A 23004-nucleotide genomic window follows, 5' to 3' on the forward strand; every position below is an offset into this window, starting at 1 on the left:
TAAAGGGGCTCTGTGGCACAGTGATATTGACCCTATCTCTGAGCCAGAAAGTCAGGTTCAAGTGCCACCTGCTTCAGGTGTGTCAGAATGTCACTGAATTGTTTAGAAAATATTAAAAATATAACATAAGGGACTAGTGTGTGGAAGAATTGAGTAGTTACTAAATAGTCAAGATTATACTAAACCTTTGAAAGTAAGTTTTTTTAATTAATTTGTTCTACAGTATATTGGAAACGTTAAACTCTTATTGTGTTTCAGTACATTTGAACAGAATGGCATGTTTTTCTGCTGGTACTTACATGGTCTTGCTCAAACTCTAAAATGCTGGTGTATATATTTCTCTGTTCCTCTTCTTCAGGGGTCAGTGTGGCACTGCTTGAAAATCTCCTTAACAAGGAATCAAATGCATCAGATGCAATACCTTCTGATTATGACATTATAGATAATAATTGCTACACAAAGTCTTCAAAAAATTTGTATTGTCACCACCAAACTGATATATAAGATGTGGAAGAAATCCAAAAAAGCAGACTTCTGAAACACTTACAACATCTGCAAACTAACATTTTTAGTTCTTTGCAACATTCGCTAAAAAGCTACAAAGCTCCCAAAGTAGTGTGCCAAACACTTGTACTTTTCTACATATTTCCTATAGGCTTACAGGTGTTAGTGTTGAACTGGGGTGGACAAAGTTAAAAATCATACAACACCTAGTTATAGTCCAACAGGTGTATTTGAAAGTACTAGCTTTTGGAGCTTCAAACACGTGATGAAGGAGTGGCGCTTCAAAAACTAGGGCTTCCAAATAAACTTGTTGGAGTATAACCTGGTGTTGTGTGATTTTTAACTATTTTCTATGGAATTTTGAGCAGGAACTTACTACAATTAGAGACATCATTCAGTACAGCAACCTCTACAGAGAAGCTGGGACCCATGTGAACAAGGCATACAACTGTCTATCTCCTTTCGCAATCAAACTGAAGAATCACTAATAAGCAGTGTCGGGTCAGAATGAGAAAGTGGCAGTTAGAATAGTGAATACAATACCAAATCTTGTATAGAATCCAAATATAAAAAGTGAAAATACTGGATTAGAAACAAATAAAAGAAACAAAAAAATAAAGATTTATTTTACAACTCTATAAATTTGTGAAAATTAAAGATTTGACAATTATCTCCACATTTATAAAAGAACATGTTCAATGCCAAACAAGTCAAGTTGCAAAGAGTAAGGTTTATTGCATCAATAAATATTGACTTACACCGGAATAAACAAGCTCAAACTTTATTTCACAAGTTTAACATGTATCAATCATCAAAGCAAAACAATGTTTTGCATTTCACATGTTTCAACATGAAGTCTCTCTGCAAGGTATAACTATGGTGAAGCTTGTGAAAAAGTAGGGCAAGTCAGCAGCTTCAGGATCTTCACTTATAACTGCATGTGTGTCGTTGTGGGAAGCTGCTTTTTGATTTATCAGTGAAAGCTGTTGGCTTTCTTAAATTTAAGTCAGTCCAATACTCTGTTATAGAGTCATAGAGATGTACAGCAGAGAAACAGACCCTTCAAGTCCAACTCGTCCATGCCGACCAGGTATCCCAACCTAATCTCGTCCATTTGCCAGCACTTCGCTCATGCTCTAACTTCTAGTTGATTTATCTGATAATATTGGACTGATAGCACCTTATTTGTAAAATTCTTACTTTTGTTTTCTAAGCATTCCATGGCCATGCCTCTTCCAATTTTGTAGCTCCCTCTAGTCTTACACCCTTCAAGATCTCTGCACTGTTCCAATTCTGGCTTCTTGCACAAGCGCCTCATTTATGGCAATATCTTTAGCTACTTCGGTCTTGAATTTTGGAATTTGCTTCCTAAAACCTCTTTAACTGCCAGTATGTCTCTATTCATCTTTAAGATGCTCCTTAAAAATGCCTCTTTTACCAAACTTTTGCCATCTATGCTAATATTTCTTTATCTGTTTCAATATCAGATTTTGCTTGATAATGTTCCAGAGGTGCTTTCTTTTGTTAAAGATGCAGTGTAAATAGAACTTTTTGTTGATATTGTAACTTGCATTATTTCTAAGCCAAATTCTGGCTCAATAAGCAAACTAAAATGGACTTACGTGTCACGTGTATATGAACAAAACCCAAAATGTACTCTTTAGGTAGAAATCATCAACTTGACAGATTGAAAGAATGGAAGAAGAATAGGAACACATAGGAATGAACAAAATATATGCTCCCATGCAAGCTATGTTCATTTTTTGTTTTGAACAACTTCTGATGAGATGGTGATAGTATGATTCTGTCACCAAGGGGAGCAATTTCAGGCCTCGCTCAAATCAAGTCAATGACCAGACAGTGCTAAAGGAGTGATTGCAGGCAACATGCTGATTGAAGTGGAGAAGATGACAAAATGTAGAGGATTCTTTGCAGAACTAAGAGCACAAGGAGACTTGGGTTGATGAGGAAGGGTAACAGTGGAAAATGAGTTTTGGGAGTGGGAGAACAAAGCTGCACAGAAAATAGCAGCCATCACTATCAGTAATGCACTGAAAGTTTACCTTAGCACTTTTCAGTAATCTCCAAAAGCTCCTTGTGTCCAACAGACAATGTATGTGGGATTTTAATGGAACTTTAATCCATTGTGGGTATTTATCACAGCCACACTCTCAGCTAAATCTTTAAACCCTCTAAGGAAAGTTAAAAGAAAAGTTATTTTGTGGGACACAGGAGAGCAAGGGCCCCACAAGGAAGCCGAGGTTCTGCTTACTTAGGATCTCCGACCTTTTCCTCAGCTGCAAGGTCCTCAATGTCCACAGATTAGATTGCTGCTGTCAAACTTAGTCCCAGGAGGCAGGGTATCAACCCTGTATTGTTCATTCACCGAACCCGGTCAGGGGCTGATTTCCTGACAAACATCATTCAAATGCGGCTCAAAAGTAACAAATCTGAACCGCAAACAGATATTCTCATTGAGTTAACAAGAGTTAAAATCTTTTGATCTAGTCTCCATTCATGTTCTCTTGCCAGTACATTTTTGCTAATATTTAATATTTTCTAGACAAGTTTCTTAAAAATACACAAAAGGAGTGTAGTTATCAATTCTTCTTCTTTTGTCCCCGTCCCATGCCCAGCAACATGAGGCAGACAAAATATGGGTTTATGCCTTTTTTTGCGAAGTTTCCTGACACAGGATGCTCCACTGTTGCCAGAGTATATAGCCTAATGGGCACCACTCCGTTCCAAGCATGACTCACCATGAGTTGTCATGCTCTGGCCATGTGTCACAGATTCTTGGAAGGATTCTCAGTTTGATAAACAACCTGGTGACCAGGTTATGGATGCATCTCCCATGGCCATCAAGACGTGGAGTAGGACTTGAATCCTAAGCTTTTGGCTTAGAGGCAGGGCATTAACCATTGTGTCAAAAAAGTTTTACTTGTGGATAGTAGATGACCAATTATATGCCATGCTGGAAAATCACTGATGTTGCAACTTTAAGACTTTATCACCTGTTGGCTTCTTCTTGAAGTCTCACTCTCCGTTCTTCCATCTTTCTTTGCAGCTGTACAGTACACTGTTATGGATATTTGCTCAACTGGTATAACTTTAAAGCAACATGGTTCCCTGAATATTTAAAGTTACGCAGAACGTAAAGGAATAAATACCACTTTAAAAATGCACGATTACCTCTTTTCTTTCTTAAATGAAAAACAAATAACCTTAAACTCCCAGAAGTTAACTATTCAAGATGGTAAACATTAGTCTGCATTTTTTGAAAGGTAGGACTGTAGAAAAAGGTGTGGAAGAGTTTACGCATCTAGTCAGGTTTCTTATCATAGGCCCTAAATCAATTGTTGACCCTCTCCAAAGCAGGGTCAACCTCTCTAAATGGAAACAAGGCTAATGTTTGCACATTGCTGCATTCAATAAAGGGATTTGTTCCAAAGCACTAGAAGTGTTATGTGAGACAATTACTTTTTAAAAAAACTCAAAGTGAATAACCTTACTAACGATGTAATTACTGAGGCTGGAAGGAGGGTGCAGAGACAGAGATGGGAAAAAAAGACATGAAATAGGTTGAATATGAGAATTTTGAATACCAGACCAAATGTAAAGCCATGAGAAGAGGGACTTCAGACAAGAAACACTTGGTGTGTCTTTGGATACAGGCAGAGCTTTAGGTAAGCAGAAGTGTATAAACGGTGAGAGTAAGAGGTCAGCTAGGAGTGTTCGATGTGGTAAATGCACCAGACAAAATGGTGTCTGGTTGACTGATGTTACAGGGATGAAAGTAGGTAACAAACACAGAGAATGCTGTAGAAACTCAGCAAGTCTGGCACTATCTGTGGATAGGTAAACAGTTAATACTTCATGTTTAGTATGACACTTCTTCAGAAGAGTACGAAATATTTGTAAGATGGAGCAAAAAGTGCCAGAATTTAAGTTTAGGATCAAACGGAACACTGAAATTGTCAATAGTTAAAATCAACTAATGACAATGCCCACAGTTGCATAAAAGGAAGGTATGCAGAATGTGGCAAGGGTTAGACAATGGCTTTGTCCTTTCCAATGTTTAACGGGAAGGAGTTTTAGATCAGCTGGCACAGCTTGTCATGTTAACAAACACAGTTTGTCATATGAAGGGGTGAGTGCTTTGTTGGAATGATACAGGCTGTGTAACATTGTATTCATGAGAAACATGTCACCATATCTTTGAATAGTGCTGCAAATAGCACATAGATAGCAGAAATAGCAGGAGGTCAAGGATAATTCTTGGGAGATTTCAGAGATAAAGATGCAGGGTGGAATCAAAAACCATTATTAGAGTTGGTATGAGGTAGGCAATTATTAAAACAAGAAAGGATCATCCTACACAGATGGACAAAGAATAAATGCACAAAGCAAAGTGATGATAGCGTTTTACTGGAATAAGCGATTTCTGAATTCCACCAATTTCTTAATGCAAGATGAAACAACTGCTGGCATCTCAGCAATGCTTGCCAAGGGTAATTACTTCAAAGTCATGTACATCGCAGTGACCTACTCATGGGAATGCAAGTGGTATTATATGATTAGATTAGATTACTTACAGTGTGGAAACAGGCCCTTCGGCCCAACAAGTCCACACCAACCTGCTGAAGCACAACCCACCCAGACCCATTCCCCTACATTTACCCCTTCGCCTAACACTACAGGCAATTTAGCATGGCCAATTCACCTAACCTGCACACTTTTGGATTGTGGGAGGAAACCCACGCAGACACGGGGAGAATGTGCAAACTCCACGTAGTCAGTCGCCTGAGGCGGGAATTGAACCCGGGTCTCTGGCGCTGTGAGGCAACAATGCTAACCACTGTGCCACCGTGCCGCCCACTTATTACACTTATTAAACAGGAAATTCTAAAACATATACCACTGATGCACAGCTATCATTATAAATACTTTGCTAAAGTTCAAAATGAAACCTGACCAACCCTAAATTTCTCCAGTAGTTATTTGCACTGAAGTATGTCACTATAGTAAAAGGATACAGCCGCCTGCCTTGCCTGTGCAATGATCAAGTTCTCCATCATCTGTCGCTGAAGAGACAATCTCTGAAAATGAAAACACGTTTTGACAAGAAAATTCAATGTCAAAATGCTTATGCTTAGGAGATAGATATTTTAACAAAAGTCACAAGTGAAATGTATTTCCATCTGTGAGGGTGATAGCTTCACTTTTATCTGACTTGGCTCACTGTGTTTAGTTACTCGGCAGTTTGTTTTCACGATTCACCTAAAAACCAGTTACAGGAAGCAAATCTTTTTTCCAGTCCTGCAAACTAACATCTCAGTTCACAAAAAAAAAGTATCATCGTTTATTTTTATATTCCTTATTGAAAGTTAGCTTTGGGGTTCAGAGTTATGCAAATCCAACTCCAAAATAAATGCAAACATTTTGAAAGATGAAAATGAATCCAGTCCAAATTCATTGGATTTTGGAAAGGTTATTCATTACTTTTAACTCTCACCTACCAATATTAGTTTTGAAAATCATTATCCATCAAATCAAAATAAACTTAAAATGTCAAGTTAGTTTTTGAAAAGATATGGGGTAAAGAAATCACTCATGTTCACAGACAATTCAACTGAAGAAACGGGAAACTGGACAAAAATGCAAAAAATAAAATTTTCCATTTTGAGAGTTTTCCTCTTTGGGTTTATAATAAAGATCTTTCTGGCTAACAATGCAGAAAAGCTTTTGAAACATGGGATCATGCATTGTAACGAAGTCAAAAGATGTACAGAAATTAAGAAACTTCAGTTACACTACACCTTTCAAAACCCAAGGACATCCTTGAGCATATCACAGCTAATAAAAAAATGCAATGACTGTTCTAACTCCCCATCCAACAGCACTCTGTGAGTATCTTTTTTATAAAGGCTTTTGTGCTTCTCAAGGACAAACAGAGACAAGCAATAACTGTTGACCGAGCTATTAAGCCCATATTCTGTGAATCAATTTAAAAACCTCCAGTTTTTTCAGTGTCCTGCAGAAATGATTGTTTGCAATTAAAGACATGTAGAGAGTGGGAATGAACTTGCCAACTACACAGGCAGACATTCTCCCTATGCTGAAAAATGGAAGAAAGGGTCAAAAAATCAACAGCAAAGAGCCCTAACAGGAAACGTTTCTTTAGTGGTAGCTAGTAGTTAGTTTGTGAGATATAGAGAATGCTAACCATATATAAAACTTAAAAAAAAATGTGACGTACAAGAACACCATCGTAAAATTTCAATCTCATTCGTCATTAAATTGTTTTCTCAGCTTTTCCTTTCTCCTCCCTATCCTCCCTTCACTGAGAAAATATCCAATATCTTCATAACTGTCTCATTGCTGATTTTAAACTGATCACTGGAAGGCTTTCAAATGTTGAATGACTTAACTTTCAATTTTCCATTCAATTAGCTCCAATTGTTCATGACCAAAAGGTACAAAATTAATTTGTAACCAACACCACTGTAAGAAGTATTGTTTACATATTGAGGTAAGACTACAAATGGCAAAAAGTACATCAAAATGTTAAGTGATACAAATTAACATAATGCAAGCTGAAAAAAGGCAATTTCAATTATTGATAGTTAGTAAGAAGGTTGACTTAAAATCATCTATCAATGCCGATCTAACTTTACCTGCTTTTAACCTCTTCGAGTGATCACAAAATGGAGAAAAGGTAGCAAAAAAAAAACATTTTACACACAACATAATAAACCAAGCTAAATAAAAGGTCTGTTGGGCTGGAGCAAGTTTGAAGATACTAAAGCTGACTGGAGTTATAGCATTGTAACAAGATCCTTCTCAGTAAACAGCCAGCAGAGTGCTGTTCTCTAATCCCTCTAAAAAAATACTCTTACACTGTTTTAACTGGTTGAGAGTAAATTATGTCAATACCTTGATCTAATTAGATGCTTAAAGGTTATTGAAAAGTTCTGAATAATCTGACAGTGTTGCATCAGATAATGACATTATCAACTAAAACATTAGTAAGTTAATTCAATAGCCAAACATTTGAATAATATAATATACAAAATGAGTGAAATGTTACATTTTGAAAATGAGTTTGAAAGAACTGCAAACACACTAAAATATATGCAAGCCATGATGTTTTAAAAGTTCTGAAATTATTTTTAACTTTTCTTATTGCAAATAATTAGTTAACCTGTTGCCTTTCAGATTGTATACCGACACTTCACATGAGAAACAGATGGAAGTGCATGCTTCAAATCAGACTTTTTAAGAATTACTACATTTATCATATTTTTGAATTTCAATATAGCAAACAAATGTAAGTAACAATTTTCAACACAATATCAAAAGTATAATTTAAATCCTGGTCTCTTAATTTAAGACTAGATCTTATAAGCACCATAATTAAATTAAGATGGCATTAGAAGTAGAATAAATTTGTGAGAGTCAAATGAGTGAACCTGAATTATTGACTTTGAATGGAAACAGATATTTCAAAAAGATCAGTGCCATTGAATTACATGAGGTGGGGGTTGTGGACCTCCATAACACGGATGACTCTGTGTATGGAATGATTGAAGCGAAGGTAGATGGTGGTTAGTTTTGAACTGCTGTAGACAAGAACTGGCATAATCACAATGGATTGAGCAGGTTCCTCATATTTTTTACTTCTACGGTTTCACAGTTACATCGTGAACAATAATTTGTATATTGTTTATAATTTATAAAAAGATTAGAATTTAGTGACGGACTGTCCTCCAGCATAATTGACATGAAGCAAATCTACATACAGGGTTAAATATTAAGCTCAAATCACAAGTGTACAACTATTAGAATGACTCATGGTTCTACTCAATTCCTCCTGACACAAACAGTCAAATTTGGGAGAAATAATAATAGACTGCAGGTATGTCCAGTACTGCATGTTATTAACAGAAAAGAAATGTTTGAAACTCATGTAAGTTTGTCTATTATCCACCTTTTAAACTACAATATTTTTCAACCTGCTGGACCATGCAATTCAGTTAATATTTTGGTACCAGTGTGCTAGTGGGAAAAACTGCAATTAAATCAAAACATTTAATTTTACTTAGACAAGTGCCTTTATTTATTGGTATACCCTGTTTAAGATTTTTCTAAGACAAGATTTATTGAGACTACATCAATGAATAGATAAAGAAAAATGATGCAGAAAGGACCACAAAATTGAAATACTCAAAGTTTCTGAAAATAGCAATTCCTAGAAATCCACTTCAACCAAAACACATTGTAGGAATGTGAATCTTTTTATACTTTTTGAATGTTTTGTACTTAATTCCACTCACCAGTGAAGTTTTCTGCATGCTCTGCTTAGGATGCAGCCGTGCCATCCGTGCCTCATAAGCAGCCTTTAATTTCTGGTTCTGTCGCGATGCTTCTTCCAATGGAGTAAGTTCTCTAAAATGTTACAAATAAGTAAAACAGTGAAGCAGCCTTTCAATTCTTAGCAGGAGAAGACAAGAATACTTTGCAAACCTCCTGTCTTCATTCGAAAACAATACATTTTCTAGCAATTGAAAACAAAGCTAGTAATTTAATGCAACTAACCACACAAGGTAGCAAGTTAATATATGATTTTTAAATAAAGTTCTTATTCTACTTTGCTTAAATTAATGAAACCTGATTAAACCAAGGTGGACACAATTAAAATGACAATATGTGCTATGTTTGGTCAGTACTGGATTCTTTAAACAATTAAGCTTCATATGTGGACAACTTTTCCACTGCTTAGAACTATATCAACATCTATCAGCCACTTGTAATCGTTTCAGAATCTGCCACCCTATCTATACCAGATACGCCTTTGGCAGATCTTTAAAGCATCTTCATTGAATACTCGGTCACAAAAATTAACCTGATTTGTTTAAAATTGCAATATTTCCAAGTTTTACTCTTTATATTCAGGTAAAGCAATTTCTGCAGGGGTAGTTTTTGCAGGGCTTACTTTCAACCAAAACACATACATCAGACTCACCCACATGGTTCTCGAAGGAACCCACAGACAATTGAGGAAGCAACGCCCACACATCAACCGCTTATTGTCTGTCTGTTTTATTAAAGTGCCTCCCCCAGACCCCAGAAGATGAAGACATAACATCAGCTTGGTCAGCAATTTCAATGCTGCTCAGGAGCCAGAACAGAAGGAACTGGCTGCACAACTGGAGAATGTCACAGTACAGGTTCCCAGACCTTGACCTAATACTTGACCTGTGGATATTTTACTGAATCCCACTTGGCAAGGACTGAGTCGCCCCTCCCCACAAAGACTGAAAGCGACAATCAAGGACACAAGACTCAGGTCTTGATTTATTCTAAATTTGGTCTGAAGTTAGGCCCTGCATCCCGTTTCATACGAGCTGTTTGTCACTATTCTGTAATTTGCCCCTCCAGCCAAAAATCAAATCGATTTACATCTTCTTGACTCTGCTGACAAGTAGGAACTGGAGGAAATATGGTAAATGTCACATTTAACTATAAAATGGACTAAGGTTTTTGAAGTAATTGTGGAGTTTGTACTTTGGTTCTGAAGTTAATTCTTGAAAAATGTATGGTCAATTTTTCAGGGATATATTTAAAAAAACTTTTTTTCCCAAACAAAAAAAGATCATGGGTCAACTTTCACAGCAATCACTTCCACACAAGTTTTTTTAAAAAATTATTTAACCACCTATGTCACCATCTCCCATATATTGTCATCATATAATTATAAACAGGAGGGAATTCTCAACATGTTCTCTAAAAAAATTCAAACTCTAGGAAATTTGTAGGAAATTGAAAAGTAGCCAGAAATTCAGATTATTTCTTTAACTATCTCACAGCTTTGCCAGATCCAATAAATTTATATCTTTAACCAGTTAAGTATTCATACTTAAGCTGGCGAACATTGGTCTCAAAACAAACAAACAGAAATTGTGGTTTTCTGGTAGGGTGGGGATGCGTGAAGGAGAGCTTGGATAGGAAGAGAGGGAGCCTAGGGAAAGGCAGGAAAAATGATAGGCAGATAAAGGAATTGTTGAGAGTAGGCAGTGAAATATGTAGATTAGTAATGAAGGGGGCTATGTGTATTTGAAAATGGTTTGGCTGTGCTAAGAGCAATCTATGTCATGACAGGAGCTGGGGTGTGGAGGTCAATAACGGACATGCAAGTTTGTGCTCTGTTAAACCAATGTTGAGTCCTTAAAGCTGTATGGTTCTAAAGTGGAAGCTGAGGTATTGTTTCTCCAGCTTGCTTATCTTCATCCCTGGCTTATTATCAGTCATCTCTTTGTTTGACTACCATTTCTTTTTCTCTCTCTCTCTGGAATTTTTCGCCACCAATCCTTTCCTCAAGCCCCACCCTGTTATTGGCGCAGATAACATCATTTCCTAGTTGCTTCTAATTATGAACAAGGGTCACTGGATGCAAAATGGAGAGAGTGTGGACTGCAGATGCTGGAGATCAGAGTCGAGAGTGTGGTGCTGGAAAAGCACAGTAGTTCAGGCAGCATCCAAGGAGCAGGAGAATCGACGTTTCAGGCATAAGTGCCTTCCTGATGAAGGGCTTATTCCCGAAATATTGATTCTCCTGCTCCTCGGATGCTGCCTGACCTGCTGTGCTTTTCCAGCACCACACTCATCACTAGACTCAAAATATCAACTTTATTTTCTCTCCAGAAATGCTGCCAGACTTGCTGTGTTTCACCAGCAATTTCTGGTTTTGTTTGTTTCAGATCGCCAGCATCCGAGTTCTTTCTTTTATTAAACAATAGTTCCACGAAGTTGAGTGGACTGAGGATTCTTGTAACAAATCCAAAGACTGGATTCCTATTTCAAACAGTAACTTGATCTTTGCAGTTGAGTGATATTAATTTGAGCTTAGCTTGGCAACACAAATGAAACATTCGGCTGTGAGCTGGGTTGAACTGTAGTGGACAGACCCCCGACGACTGTAGTATGGTTCACATTCAGATAGTCTCACAGTGAAACCATAACATTTTCTTGCCATGAAGATTTGAAGAAAACAAGTCACCAATAATTCCCCTCCTGAATCATAAGATGAAGGGCTAGTTCATTGCCATTCATTAGGTGAAGCATTTGATTTTATGATAAAATACGCGAAGGTGATTTTAAAGCACTATTAACTTGCGTTCAAATAATATCCTACACTTTCAATCAAAATATGAATATTAGCCATGGAGTAACATGACAGCAGGAATCATATTCAGCGGGCATTTAAGCTGCAGACTCTGGAGTGATGGGTACTTAAGAGCAGTCCACGGAGTCATCTTCCATAAACATCCCTCAGAGACTCAGGCTCTGAACTACTTCCGTCTGGGTGTGGAAACCCTGTTAAGAATGTGGGATCTCTACTTACTCACTCTAACCTTTTGGTTATCAGCGTTTCTGCAGTCTGCATTTTTTTTAAGCTTTCAGGAGGTAAAAGTGATGCACTATTTCCTCCTCCATCAGAGGCAACTCTACGATGACTTGGCACGTATGAAGGTTTGATGTCTTGGCTTGCTGCAGGCTTATTTTCCATTTTACCTATGAGACATAGCAAATGGCAATCAGGAATTTCAACAATTCACTGTAGGGTACATCTTTCTCTGTATACTAAATTAAAGAAAATCTTTTAACAAAACTGCTACTTACTGCTAATAAGAATGCATAAAATTATTTTATGTATGGCATAAATTTACATTCTATCACAGACAAAAATCATGTAAAAACGCAAAATCAACAAGTTTTTGAAGTATCAACATAACTGACAATGTGTGTACACATGACCGGAGGAAAGGTTTCATTTTGTCAACGTGCTAAAATTGAAAAATGACAAATCATACTTTGGCATTTAAATTGGAGGCAGAATTTTGATGCTGCCTTGAGCAATAAGAAGTTTTTATTTTTTTCTATACAACTTTGAAACAACTGAAGTCTATAACATTCAACCTAAAAATTCAACCATTCATCAATCCCACAGAACACACACACGCTTTTCTCAGCTATAAGGTGAGCCTGGATGAAAAACAAACTTTGCTTTTGCTGCTAAACAAACTGTTGATCCTTTAAATGATATGATTTGGAGATGCCAGTGTTGGACTATAAGACCAGAAGACATAGGAGTGGAAGTAAGGCCATTCGGCCCATCGAGTCCACTCCGCCATTCAATCATGGCTGATGGGCATTTCAATTCCACTTATCCGCATTCTCCCCTTAGCCCTTAATTCCTTGTGACATCACGAACTTATCAATCTCTGCCTTGAAAACATTTAGCATCCCGGCCTCCACTGCAGTCTGCGGCAATGAATTCCACAGGCCCACCACTCTCTGGCTGAAGAAATGTCTCCACATTTCTGTTCTGAATTTACCCCGTCTAATTCTAAGGCTGTGTCCACGAGTCCTAGTCTCCTCGCCTAACGGAAACAATTTCCTAGCGTCCACCCTTTCCAAGCCATGTATTATCTTGCAAGTTTCTATTAGATCTCCCCTTAATCTTCTAAACTCCAATGAATACAATCCCAGGATCCTCAGCCGGACTGGGGTGTACAAAGTTAAAAACCACACAACACCAGGTTATAGTCCAACAGGTTTAATTGGAAGCACTAGCTTTCGGAGCGTCGGAGGTGGTTGTGGAGGACACAATTGTAAGAATTTATAGCAAAAGTTTACAGTGTGATGTTACTGAAATTATACATTGAAAAATACCTTGATTATTTGTTGAGTCTTTCATCTGTTCAAATAAATACCATGATAGTTTCACTTCTTTCATGTGTAAATCACAAAACGTTTTTAAAAAAGTTGCATTCTCAGGTTAACTATAACAATTGGTGTTAGCTAGACAATATGTTGAAGGTGTTAGCCCACTGTGTTCTCTGTCTGTGCCATTATGTTTAGACAGATTCTAATCTAAAAATCTAAAACAGAGTCTTACATGAATTCATGCAGTTTATTAGCAAAGTACAATGTAACTCTGCAAGTACAAATTCACCTGACAAACGTATATGTATGTGTGTGCATATGGGTCTGTGTGTGTCTGTCTGGGTTGGGGGGTTGTGAGTGTGAGAGAGAGTGTATATGTGTGTTTATGTGAGTGTAGAGTGTCTTAAGTCTGTGAGGGGGTGCATGTGTGAGTGTGTGTGTCTGTAGGAGTGTGTGTGTGTCTGGGGTGGGGGGTTGTGAGTGCCTGTGAGAGAGAGTGTATATGTATGTGCGTGAGTGTACAGTCGTCTAAGTCTGTGAGAGGATGCGTGTGGGAGTGTGCATGTCTGTAAGGGTGTGTGAGAGTGTCTGTGTATACATGTGTCCGTGTGCATGTGTGTATAGGATTGCCTGTGTGTGTCTGTGTGTGTAGAGTGCAATGGTGGTCACCTGTAGTGTGACATGAACCCAAGGTCTGGAACCGGGACCTTGGGTTCATGTCACACTACAGGTGACCACCATTGCACCATACACACACACACACTCCTATATACACACATACACATGTATACACAGACACACACACACTCACACACACCCTTACAGACACACACACACTCCCACACTCATACATGCATCCTCTAACAGTCTTTGACCACTCTACATTCTCAGACACTCTCAACTTCCCACCCCAGATACACACACCCTCACAGACTTAAGACACTCTACACTCACATACACACACATATACACTCTCTCTCACACTTACAACCCCACAACCCAGACAGACACACACAGACCCACACAGGCACTCCTATACACACACATACACATGGACACATGTATACACAGACATGCACACAGACACTCTCACACACCCTTACAGACACGCACACTCCCACATGCATCCTCTCACAGACTTAGAAGACTGTACACTCATGCACATACATATACACTCTCTCTCACAGACACTCACAACCCCCCACCCCAGACACACACACTCCTACAGACACACACACTCACACATGCACCCCCTCACAGACTTAAGACACTCTACACTCACATAAACACACATATACAGTCACTCTCACAACCCCCCAACCCAGACAGACAGACAGACACACACACACACAGACCCACACGCACACATATACATATACGTTTGTCGGGTGAATTTGTACTTGCAGAGTTACATTGTACTTTGCTAATAAACTGCATTAATTCATGTAAGACTCTGTTAACTTGCTTTTTAGATTAGAATCAGTCTAAACATAATGACACAGACAGAGAACACAGGGGGCGAATACCTTCAACATATTGTCTAGCTAACACCAATTGTTACAGTTAACCTGAGAATGCAACTTTTTAAAAAAATTTTGCGATTTACACATGAAAGAAGTGAAACTATCATGGTATTTATTTGAACAGATGAAAGACTCAACAAACAATCAAGGTATTTTCAATGTATAATTTCACTTATATCACACTGTAAACTTTTGCTATAAATTCTGTGCCTTACTATTGTGTACTCCACAGCCACCTGATGAAGGAGCAGTGCTCCGAAAGCTAATGCTTCCAATTAAACCTGTTGGACTATAACCTGGTTTTGTGTGATTTTTAACTTTGAATAATAGGTATTATGCATGCCAACTCCAGTTCACCTCAATTGGACTCGAAGATTTAATTGCTGGCGGGTATGGAAACTTGCAGATAAATGAGTGACAAAGTTCAGGACTTGAGCACAAAAATCAAGTATGATACTCCTGTGCATTATTGAAGAAATGCAGTATTATTGGAGATGCCTAGGATGAGATCTTAAACAGAGTCCTCAACTACCCTCTCAGATGGATATAAAATATCCCAGGGCACTATGCAGATGTGAGACGGGAGAAGTTTTCTGGCATCTTGGCCAACTTACCTGTCAAATACTTATATTGTCATGATCACATGGCTATATAAGTCATGATCACTTGTGGGAGCTTGCTGTGTGCAAAGTGACTACCACGTTTCGTTCGAGTGACTACACTTTAAAATCACCTTTTTGACCTTAAAGTGCTTTGAAATTTCTGGTTGTGAAAAATTGCAGCTTTCTTCATATCCTAAATAATTGAATTATTCAGAGAATTTTCTTCCAAGAGAAACTCAGATTCCACACAATTTAAAAACATTGAAATGCACGAGCATTGAACCTGATTTGCTTGGACTGCATGACAGATGGATTATGCCTTGACATGAAGCAAACTCCATTCCATGTTATTCAGCTGACTGCTGTGAATCACCTGCAGCACATGAGGACACTAAGAGCAGTCCATGGAATCATTATTGACATAACATCTCTCAGAGATTTTATACATCAGAAAATATTTGAAACAAAAACAGAAACTCAGCAAGTCTGGCAGCATCTGCAAGACTGAAAAATAGAGTTAACCCGTTTCAAACCCAGTGACAATTCGAAATGTTAGATTTGTTTCTCTGTCTGCAAACTCTTCTGTTTTTTCAGGTTTCCAGCATCTTCTTTGTTGTAAAATAATGTATAAAGTGTACAGATCTATTATTTTACTCTCTGGTTGTTTGTTGTATTTAAAACAAAGGAGAAAGTAAGGATTGCAGATGGTGGAGGTCAGAGTCGAAAAATGTGGTGCTGGAAAAACACAGCAGATCAGGCAGCATTTGAGGAACAGGAGAATCAGCATTTTGGGCATAGACCCTTCAGGTGAACATTTTGGACGGTTCTGTAGTACTTACCGGCTTTTGACAGAAAGTTCATGTTGTGGGTATCTGTCACTTCCTGGTGCAATATACAGTATTTTAAAGTCAATTAGTGATCAGATAGCACGTTAGTCCATTTCAGGAATACGATTAGATTAGATTCCCTAAGTGCGGAAACAGGCCCTTCGGCCCAACAAGTTCACACCAACCCTCCGAAGAGTAACCCATCCAGACCCATTTCCCTCTGACTAATGCACCTAACACTATGGGCAATTTTAACAAGTCACCTGCCCTGCACATCTTTGGACTGTGGGAGGAAACCAGAGCAGACACAGGGAGAATGTGCAAACTGCACACAGACAGTTGCCTGAGGCTGGTATTGAACCTGGGACCCTGGTTTTGTGAGGCAGCAGTGCTCACCACTGAGCCACCGTGCCGCCCATGCAAAGACAACGGACTTTGGCTCACAGGAAACTTGCTCTGCTAATGGAATCTTTTGCTGTGAACATGACTTGAAAGTATGAGGAGAAATGCCCAGAAAATCATAGTCATAAGCATGGAAACAGACCATTCAGCTCAACTTGTCCACGCCAACCAGGTTTCCTAAACTGAATTAGTCCCATTTGCCTGCATTTGGCCCCTATCCCTCTAAACCTTTCCTATCCATGCACCTGTCCAAATGTCTTTTAAATATCTTCCTTTTCAAATTTTCCCTCTGCACTCAAACTGTAACATTACCTCATTCTTTATTGAAATAAATGTTTAAAAAGATTTTGGAACACAGTCTTAAAAACAGTGTTTTATTGTTTGATTTTTAAAACTGAACACTTTTTTTAAACACTATTAAGTAAATATTTGCAATTTTTAATGGTGGTTTTTAATGGTCTGAAAGGCTTGTAAGTGAAGGAAACACAGATTAGTGCCTATTGTCTTTTTAGTAATCCTAACTCAAACAGGATTAACAGAATACAATGCAAAGTTTGTTTCTTGGCACAATAACTTTTTTGTAACTTTCACAATTCTATATTAAATTAGCAACAGTAAAGGAGGGAGACTTCTTTAATGCTGCTTAGTCACAAGGATGACCTACTTCCCTCACTATAACAACACTAATCCCTGACACTGAGACTCTCACCTGTGCCTTTGTCACTTCCAGACTCAAGAATTCCAATATTCCCATACACCTTCCAAACTGATCAATCAACTGCCACATTATTTCATCCCACAGTCAGACCCACTCACCTGTACTGTCAATGATTAATACTGACCCCTCGTCCTCAATTACTCCAAATTTTAAATTTTCTTCCAGCTTTAATGGTCCAACCACAGGTCATCTCCATGACTTGCTCCTTCCTTACAAACCTTTCCTACAAACGCTCTGTTTTATTTGTGGTTTACTTTTCACTCTATCATTGGCTACCATCAGTGACTGGCACTTAGATTCCCACATCCTGCAAATCCTTCCTGAAAATATAACTCACTTTTGTGCTCCAAACTCCAGTAAGATCCTCCTTGAAATTCCCTGTTCTCATGCTTTTGATCACTTCCTGATCTTTTTCTTGCCATTTATGTCTTTAGTGCCTCAGAAGAACTTCGGGATATTTTTTGATGTTAACGTCACTATGTTGATTCAATTTGCTGTTTTATGACATTGTGGCAATGAAGTTGTTTAGCTCCTTTAACAGAAATATGCATGAAGTGTAAAATATAATACACACCGAGTTTAGCAGCAGTGGTCTTAACTCTTTCCAAGCACTGATCAGCCAATTTCAGCATCTTTTGCACTTCAGGTGTTACCAGCTCCATCTCACCTGCAACAAATGATTAATTTTAAATACCTCAGCATTTGCTTTATTTGGGTGTTTTGTATTCACAAAGAACAATACCGATGTAGCCTTTAACTGGGAGGTATATCTTTCAAAGAAAATCATAAAGAAAATGTGCAATTTGCAAATCTGACAAGCACCGTTACCTTTTGATTGGGCATCTTCTAATAACGCTTGTGAAATAAAGTTTATGCTCTTCAGGTATTCGCAATAAGCTTCCTGTTAATGACAAAAGAAAATGAACCATGGCATACTGATTTTAGAATATAATTTTGTTTCAATGCAGTTCACATAGCTGGTGAAGGCACTGAAAGAGAAGCTTTTCCAAATTAACTTGCAATGTTGATTTACATGAGGCAAATCAACAGGATCTAACTGAAACTCACAAACTGAATAGACCACTAAGACCACGGTTGAGTGTAGAATAATTTAGCAGATTCTCAGATACATTAGTTCAAAATGATAATTTATTTTGACGTGTATAACCATAAGAAATAATAGATCTAAGCCATTCAACCCACCAGGTCTTCTCCAATATTTGAGTATGACTGATATGTTTCTCAATCCCATGCTCCTGCCTTCTCCTGTCACCCTTAATCCCCTTACCAATCAAGAAACTATGTATCTCTGTTTCTAATACACAATTTGACTCAGCCTCCACAGCCTTTTGTGGTGATGAGTTCCACAGATTCACCACCACCTGGCTGAGGAAATCCCTCCTCATCTAAGTTCTAAAGGGTCGTCCCTTCACTCTGAGGTTATGCACTTGGGTCCAACTATCTCCAGTTAGTGGAAACATTTTCTCCATGTCCATTTTATTTAGGCCCCTCATCCTTCTAAACTCCCTCGAATACAGACTCCGAGTTCTCAACTACCCCTCAGAAAGACAAGCCCTTTATGATAAAGGCCTAACCTGTACAGGTGAGGTGGATTAGACATAATAATGTGGGATTACAGCGATAGGGTGGGGGTTGCTCTTTGGAGAGTCGGTGCAGATGCAATGGACCAATGGTCTCTATCTGCACTTTAGAGATTCTATGGTTACTACTTCTTCAACTTCATTTTCCAGCGATGCTATATCCACCCTTGCCTCACTCTTACTTTTCAGATATCAAAATTTTTTTTTGCAATTGACTTTTGTATTATCTGCAAGCTTACTCTCATATTTCATCTTTTCCTCGCTTACTACTTTTTTAGTTGGCCTCTGCTGGTATTTAAAGTCTTCTCAGGCTTCCCTCTAACCTTCACTACATTGTATGTCTGATCTTTCATGTTTATGCTGTCGCTGACTTCCTTTGTCAGCCATGGGTGCCTCTTCTACTCCTTAGCATGTTTTTTCTTCCCTGGGATGAATTTCTGCTGTGCCTCCTGAATTACCCCCAAACACTCCTGTCATTGCTGCTCCACTGTCTCCTCTGCTAGGTTCCCCTTCCAATCAATTCTGGCCAGCTCTTCCCTCCTGTCTTCTTAGTTACTTTTACTCAATGGTAATACCATTACATCTGATTCCAGCTTTTCCCTCTTAAACTGCAGGGTGAATTCTCTCATTTTGTGGTTCCTGATCCTTTCCATACATTCTGTCCTATCACTTATTCTGGAAACTTCAACTGCTACTGAGCCCTCCCTCCCCTTCAACCTTTTCCATAAGTTTCCATGCAACTAAACCCACCCCCTCATTATTTACTTTAAAGCCTTATCCAAAGCCCAAGTTATGCAATTTGTCAGGACTCTGGTCCCAGCGTGATTCAGGTGGAGCCTGTCTCATTGGAACAGCTCCCTCCTTCCCCAGTATTGATGCCAATTCCCATGAATTCACCCACATTAATCTTTAATCTATTAATTTTGTTCCAGTTTTCTTGTGGCTCAGGTGGTAATCCAGAGATGATTACCTTTTGGGTTCTGTTTTTTTACTTTAGCCTTTAGTTGCTCATAATCCCTCAGCAGGATCTCTTTCCTCTTTCTACCTGTATCATTGGTATCTATGTGGACTACGACAACTGGATCTTTCCCCTCCCACTCCAAGTTCCTCTGCGTCTCAGATGAGGTATCCTGAAGTCAGGCATTAGGCAGGTAACACAGCCTTCGGGATTCTCAATCCTAGCCACAGAAAATTTTCTATTCCCCTGATTATACTATCCCTGATTACAACCACTTTTCTCTTTTCTCCCTCCTCTTAAATGGCTCCTTGTAACATAGTGCTATGGTCATTTTGTTGATCCTCCCTACAGCCCTCACTCTCATCCACACAGGGAGCAAGAATCTCAAATCTGTTAGACAAACACAAGGGCTGAAGCTCCTTCAGCACTACCTCCCAGATCCTCCATCTGCTTCGCTTGTGGTCACATCCTCCTGTTCCTGACCATTGATTGAATTCGAGCTCATTAATCTAAGGGGTGTGACTGCCTCTTTTCACTCAGCATCCAGGTAACTTCCCCCCTCCCTGATGTGTCACAGGCATCAAAGCTCAGATACCAGTCGTCATAGAGTCATTGAGGTGTACAGCATGGAAACAGGCCCTTCGGTCCAACCCGTCCATGCTGACCGGTTATCCCAACCGAATCCAGTCCCACCAGCCAGCACCCGGTCCATATCCCTCCAAACCCTTCCTATTCAATATACCTCTTAAATATTGCAATTGTACCAGCCTCCACCATTTCCTCTGGCAGCTCATTTCATACATGTACCACCCTCTGCATGAAAAAGTTGCCTCGTAAACTTTCCCCTCTCACCCTAAACCTTTGCCCTCTAGTTTTGGACTCCCCGACCCTAAGGAAAAGACTTTGCCTATTTACCCCATCCATGACCCTCATAATTTTGTAAACCTCTATAAGGTCACCCCTCAGTCTCCGAAGGTACAGGGAAAACAGCCCCAGCCTGTTCAGCCTCTCCCTTTAGCTTAAATCCTCTAACCCTGGTAACATCCTTGTAAATCTTTTCTGAACCCTTTCAAGTTTCACAACATCTTTCCAATAGGAAGGAGACCAGAATTGAACGCAATATTCCAACAGTGACCTAGCCAATGTCCTGTAAAGCCACAACATGACCTCCCAACTTCTGTACTCAATACTCTGACTAATAAAGGAAAGCATTCCAAATGCCTCCTGCACTATCCTATCTACCTGTGACTCCACTTTCAAGGAGCTATGAACCTATACTCCAAGGTCTCTTTGTTTAGCCACACTCCCTAGGACCTTACCATTAAGTGTATACGTCCTGCTAAGATTTGCTTTCCAAAATGCAGCACCTCACATTTATCTGAATTAAACTCCATCTGCCACGTCTCATTGGCCCATCTGGTCAAGATCCTGTTGTAATCTGAGGTAACCCTCTTCGCTGTCCACTACACCTCCAATTTTGGTGTCATCTGCAAACTTACTAACTGTACCTCTAATGCTCGCATCCAAATCCTTTATATAAATGACAAAAAGTAGAGGTCCCAGCACCGATCCTTGTGGCACTCCACTGGTCACAGGCCTCCAGCCTGAAAAACAACCCTCCACAAGCAATCAATACTACGGATGTGATCACTAATAGGGCCCCCCAGCTCCCACATCATGCAGGTACAACAGATTGCCTGGCTCAACACCTCCACATGCCCCTATCTACATGAACAGAGCTGAGTGGAGAGGGTCAAGAGCGTCAAGTTCCTAGGAGTGAGAATAACCAACAATCTGTCTTGGAACGCTCCCAGGGATGCAACAGTCAGGGCCGCTCAACAATTCCTCTTCTTCCTCAGGCGGCTTAGGAAATTCAGCATCTCCATAAGGAGCCTCACCAACTTTTATACATGTAACATAGAAAGCATTCTAACTGGTTGCATAACAGCCTGGTAATGGCAACTGCTCTGCCCAGGACCGTAAGAAACTGCAGAAAGTTGTCTGCACAGCACAGACTAACACAGAAGCCAACCTCCCATCCATGGGCTCTATTTCTGTTGGCTGCAGAAAGACTGCCAACGTCATCAAAGACCCCTCTCAACGAGGTCATGCTCTCTTTCAACCTCTTCTGTCAAGCAGAAGATACAGAAGCTTTAACACATATCAACACTTTCAAGAACAGCTTCTTCCCTGCAGTTATCAGACTGCTGAATGGACCTCTCTAACTTTAAATAAGATTGACCTTGCTCTGTGCACCTCCTGTGCAGCTGTAACCTAATATGCCTCAGTCAGCCTAAGCACCTTATGATCCATATGTCCTTGTTTGCTATAATCTGCCTGTACTGCTTGAAAAACAAAAGTTTTCACTGTACTTAGGTGAACGTAACTACAATAAATCAAATCATCTATTTTAATGACTTTAATGATTTTTGAACATTTCCTAATGGTCTGTAAATATTTCTCCAATTTATTTTTATTCTGATAGTCAGGTTGATATCTATTACCAAACAATGAAATTATGGTTTATCTGTGATGCCATTCTTCTGTGCTGGGCCCCAGAACCTGGTATTCAACTTATCCTGTTAAAAAACCTTACAATCTATGAACCAAAAAAAGCAACCAAACAGCACCTCCACACCGAATTCCTGCATTGCCACTGAATTCACCGAACTACATTCTCACTTGAGCTGGGATCTCTCCTTCCTGATCTCACTCTGAACCTATTCTGAATAATAAGTGTAATGACGATGATCAGTAACCTTCTGTTCTGAGTACAAACAGATATTCTACTTCAATTCTTTACATTTGTCACTGATCTTCCTACTTAAACATTTGGTTTACTTTTAGTTGAAAGTTAAAGTTCAAGTTTTCTAAAATTTTCACAATGCTGTTTGCATTCCTGGAGACAGCTGCAAGTGAGCTCTGTAATACCTGGAATGCTAAAGGAGAAGTTCTCTATTTCTGACCAATCGTGTCAAAAGATTCTAAATCTGCTTCAAATTACCTCCTGTTGTGAAAGTAGTTCTTTTACCTCACGTTTTCTGCATTATTTGACTATGGACTAACTCAGATTATTGTACTTTTCTCAAAAAAAGTCAATTATTGCTTTTCAATTTTGGCAAAACTCAAAACCTTTGTAT

General features: G+C 39.0%; 1 protein-coding gene across 11 annotated transcripts in view; it reads right to left on the reverse strand.

Moving 5' to 3' along the window:
- Window positions 1-23004, reverse strand: part of vps9d1 (VPS9 domain containing 1) — a 74626-nt gene that overhangs the window by 49500 nt on the left and 2122 nt on the right. For all 11 annotated transcript variants that reach the window (XR_015759920.1, XR_015759926.1, XR_015759922.1 and 8 more), the window contains exons 2-8: window positions 18134-18206; window positions 17880-17972; window positions 11919-12078; window positions 8841-8952; window positions 5541-5603; window positions 3519-3571; window positions 300-387 (exon numbers count right to left, since the gene is read on the reverse strand). Coding sequence is in view for 4 of the 11 variants with exons in the window: in XM_043706681.2 (XP_043562616.2) it covers window positions 300-387; window positions 3519-3571; window positions 5541-5603; window positions 8841-8952; window positions 11919-12078; window positions 17880-17972; window positions 18134-18206 (642 nt within the window). In the remaining 7 variants the exon portion in view is untranslated. The remainder of the gene's footprint in view (window positions 1-299; window positions 388-3518; window positions 3572-5540; window positions 5604-8840; window positions 8953-11918; window positions 12079-17879; window positions 17973-18133; window positions 18207-23004) is intronic.

The sequence above is a fragment of the Chiloscyllium plagiosum genome, unplaced genomic scaffold (genome assembly GCF_037043375.1).
Source record: "Chiloscyllium plagiosum isolate Xiang-an unplaced genomic scaffold, Cpla_swu_hap1 HiC_scaffold_17, whole genome shotgun sequence".
Classification (NCBI taxonomy): Eukaryota; Metazoa; Chordata; class Chondrichthyes; order Orectolobiformes; family Hemiscylliidae; genus Chiloscyllium; species Chiloscyllium plagiosum.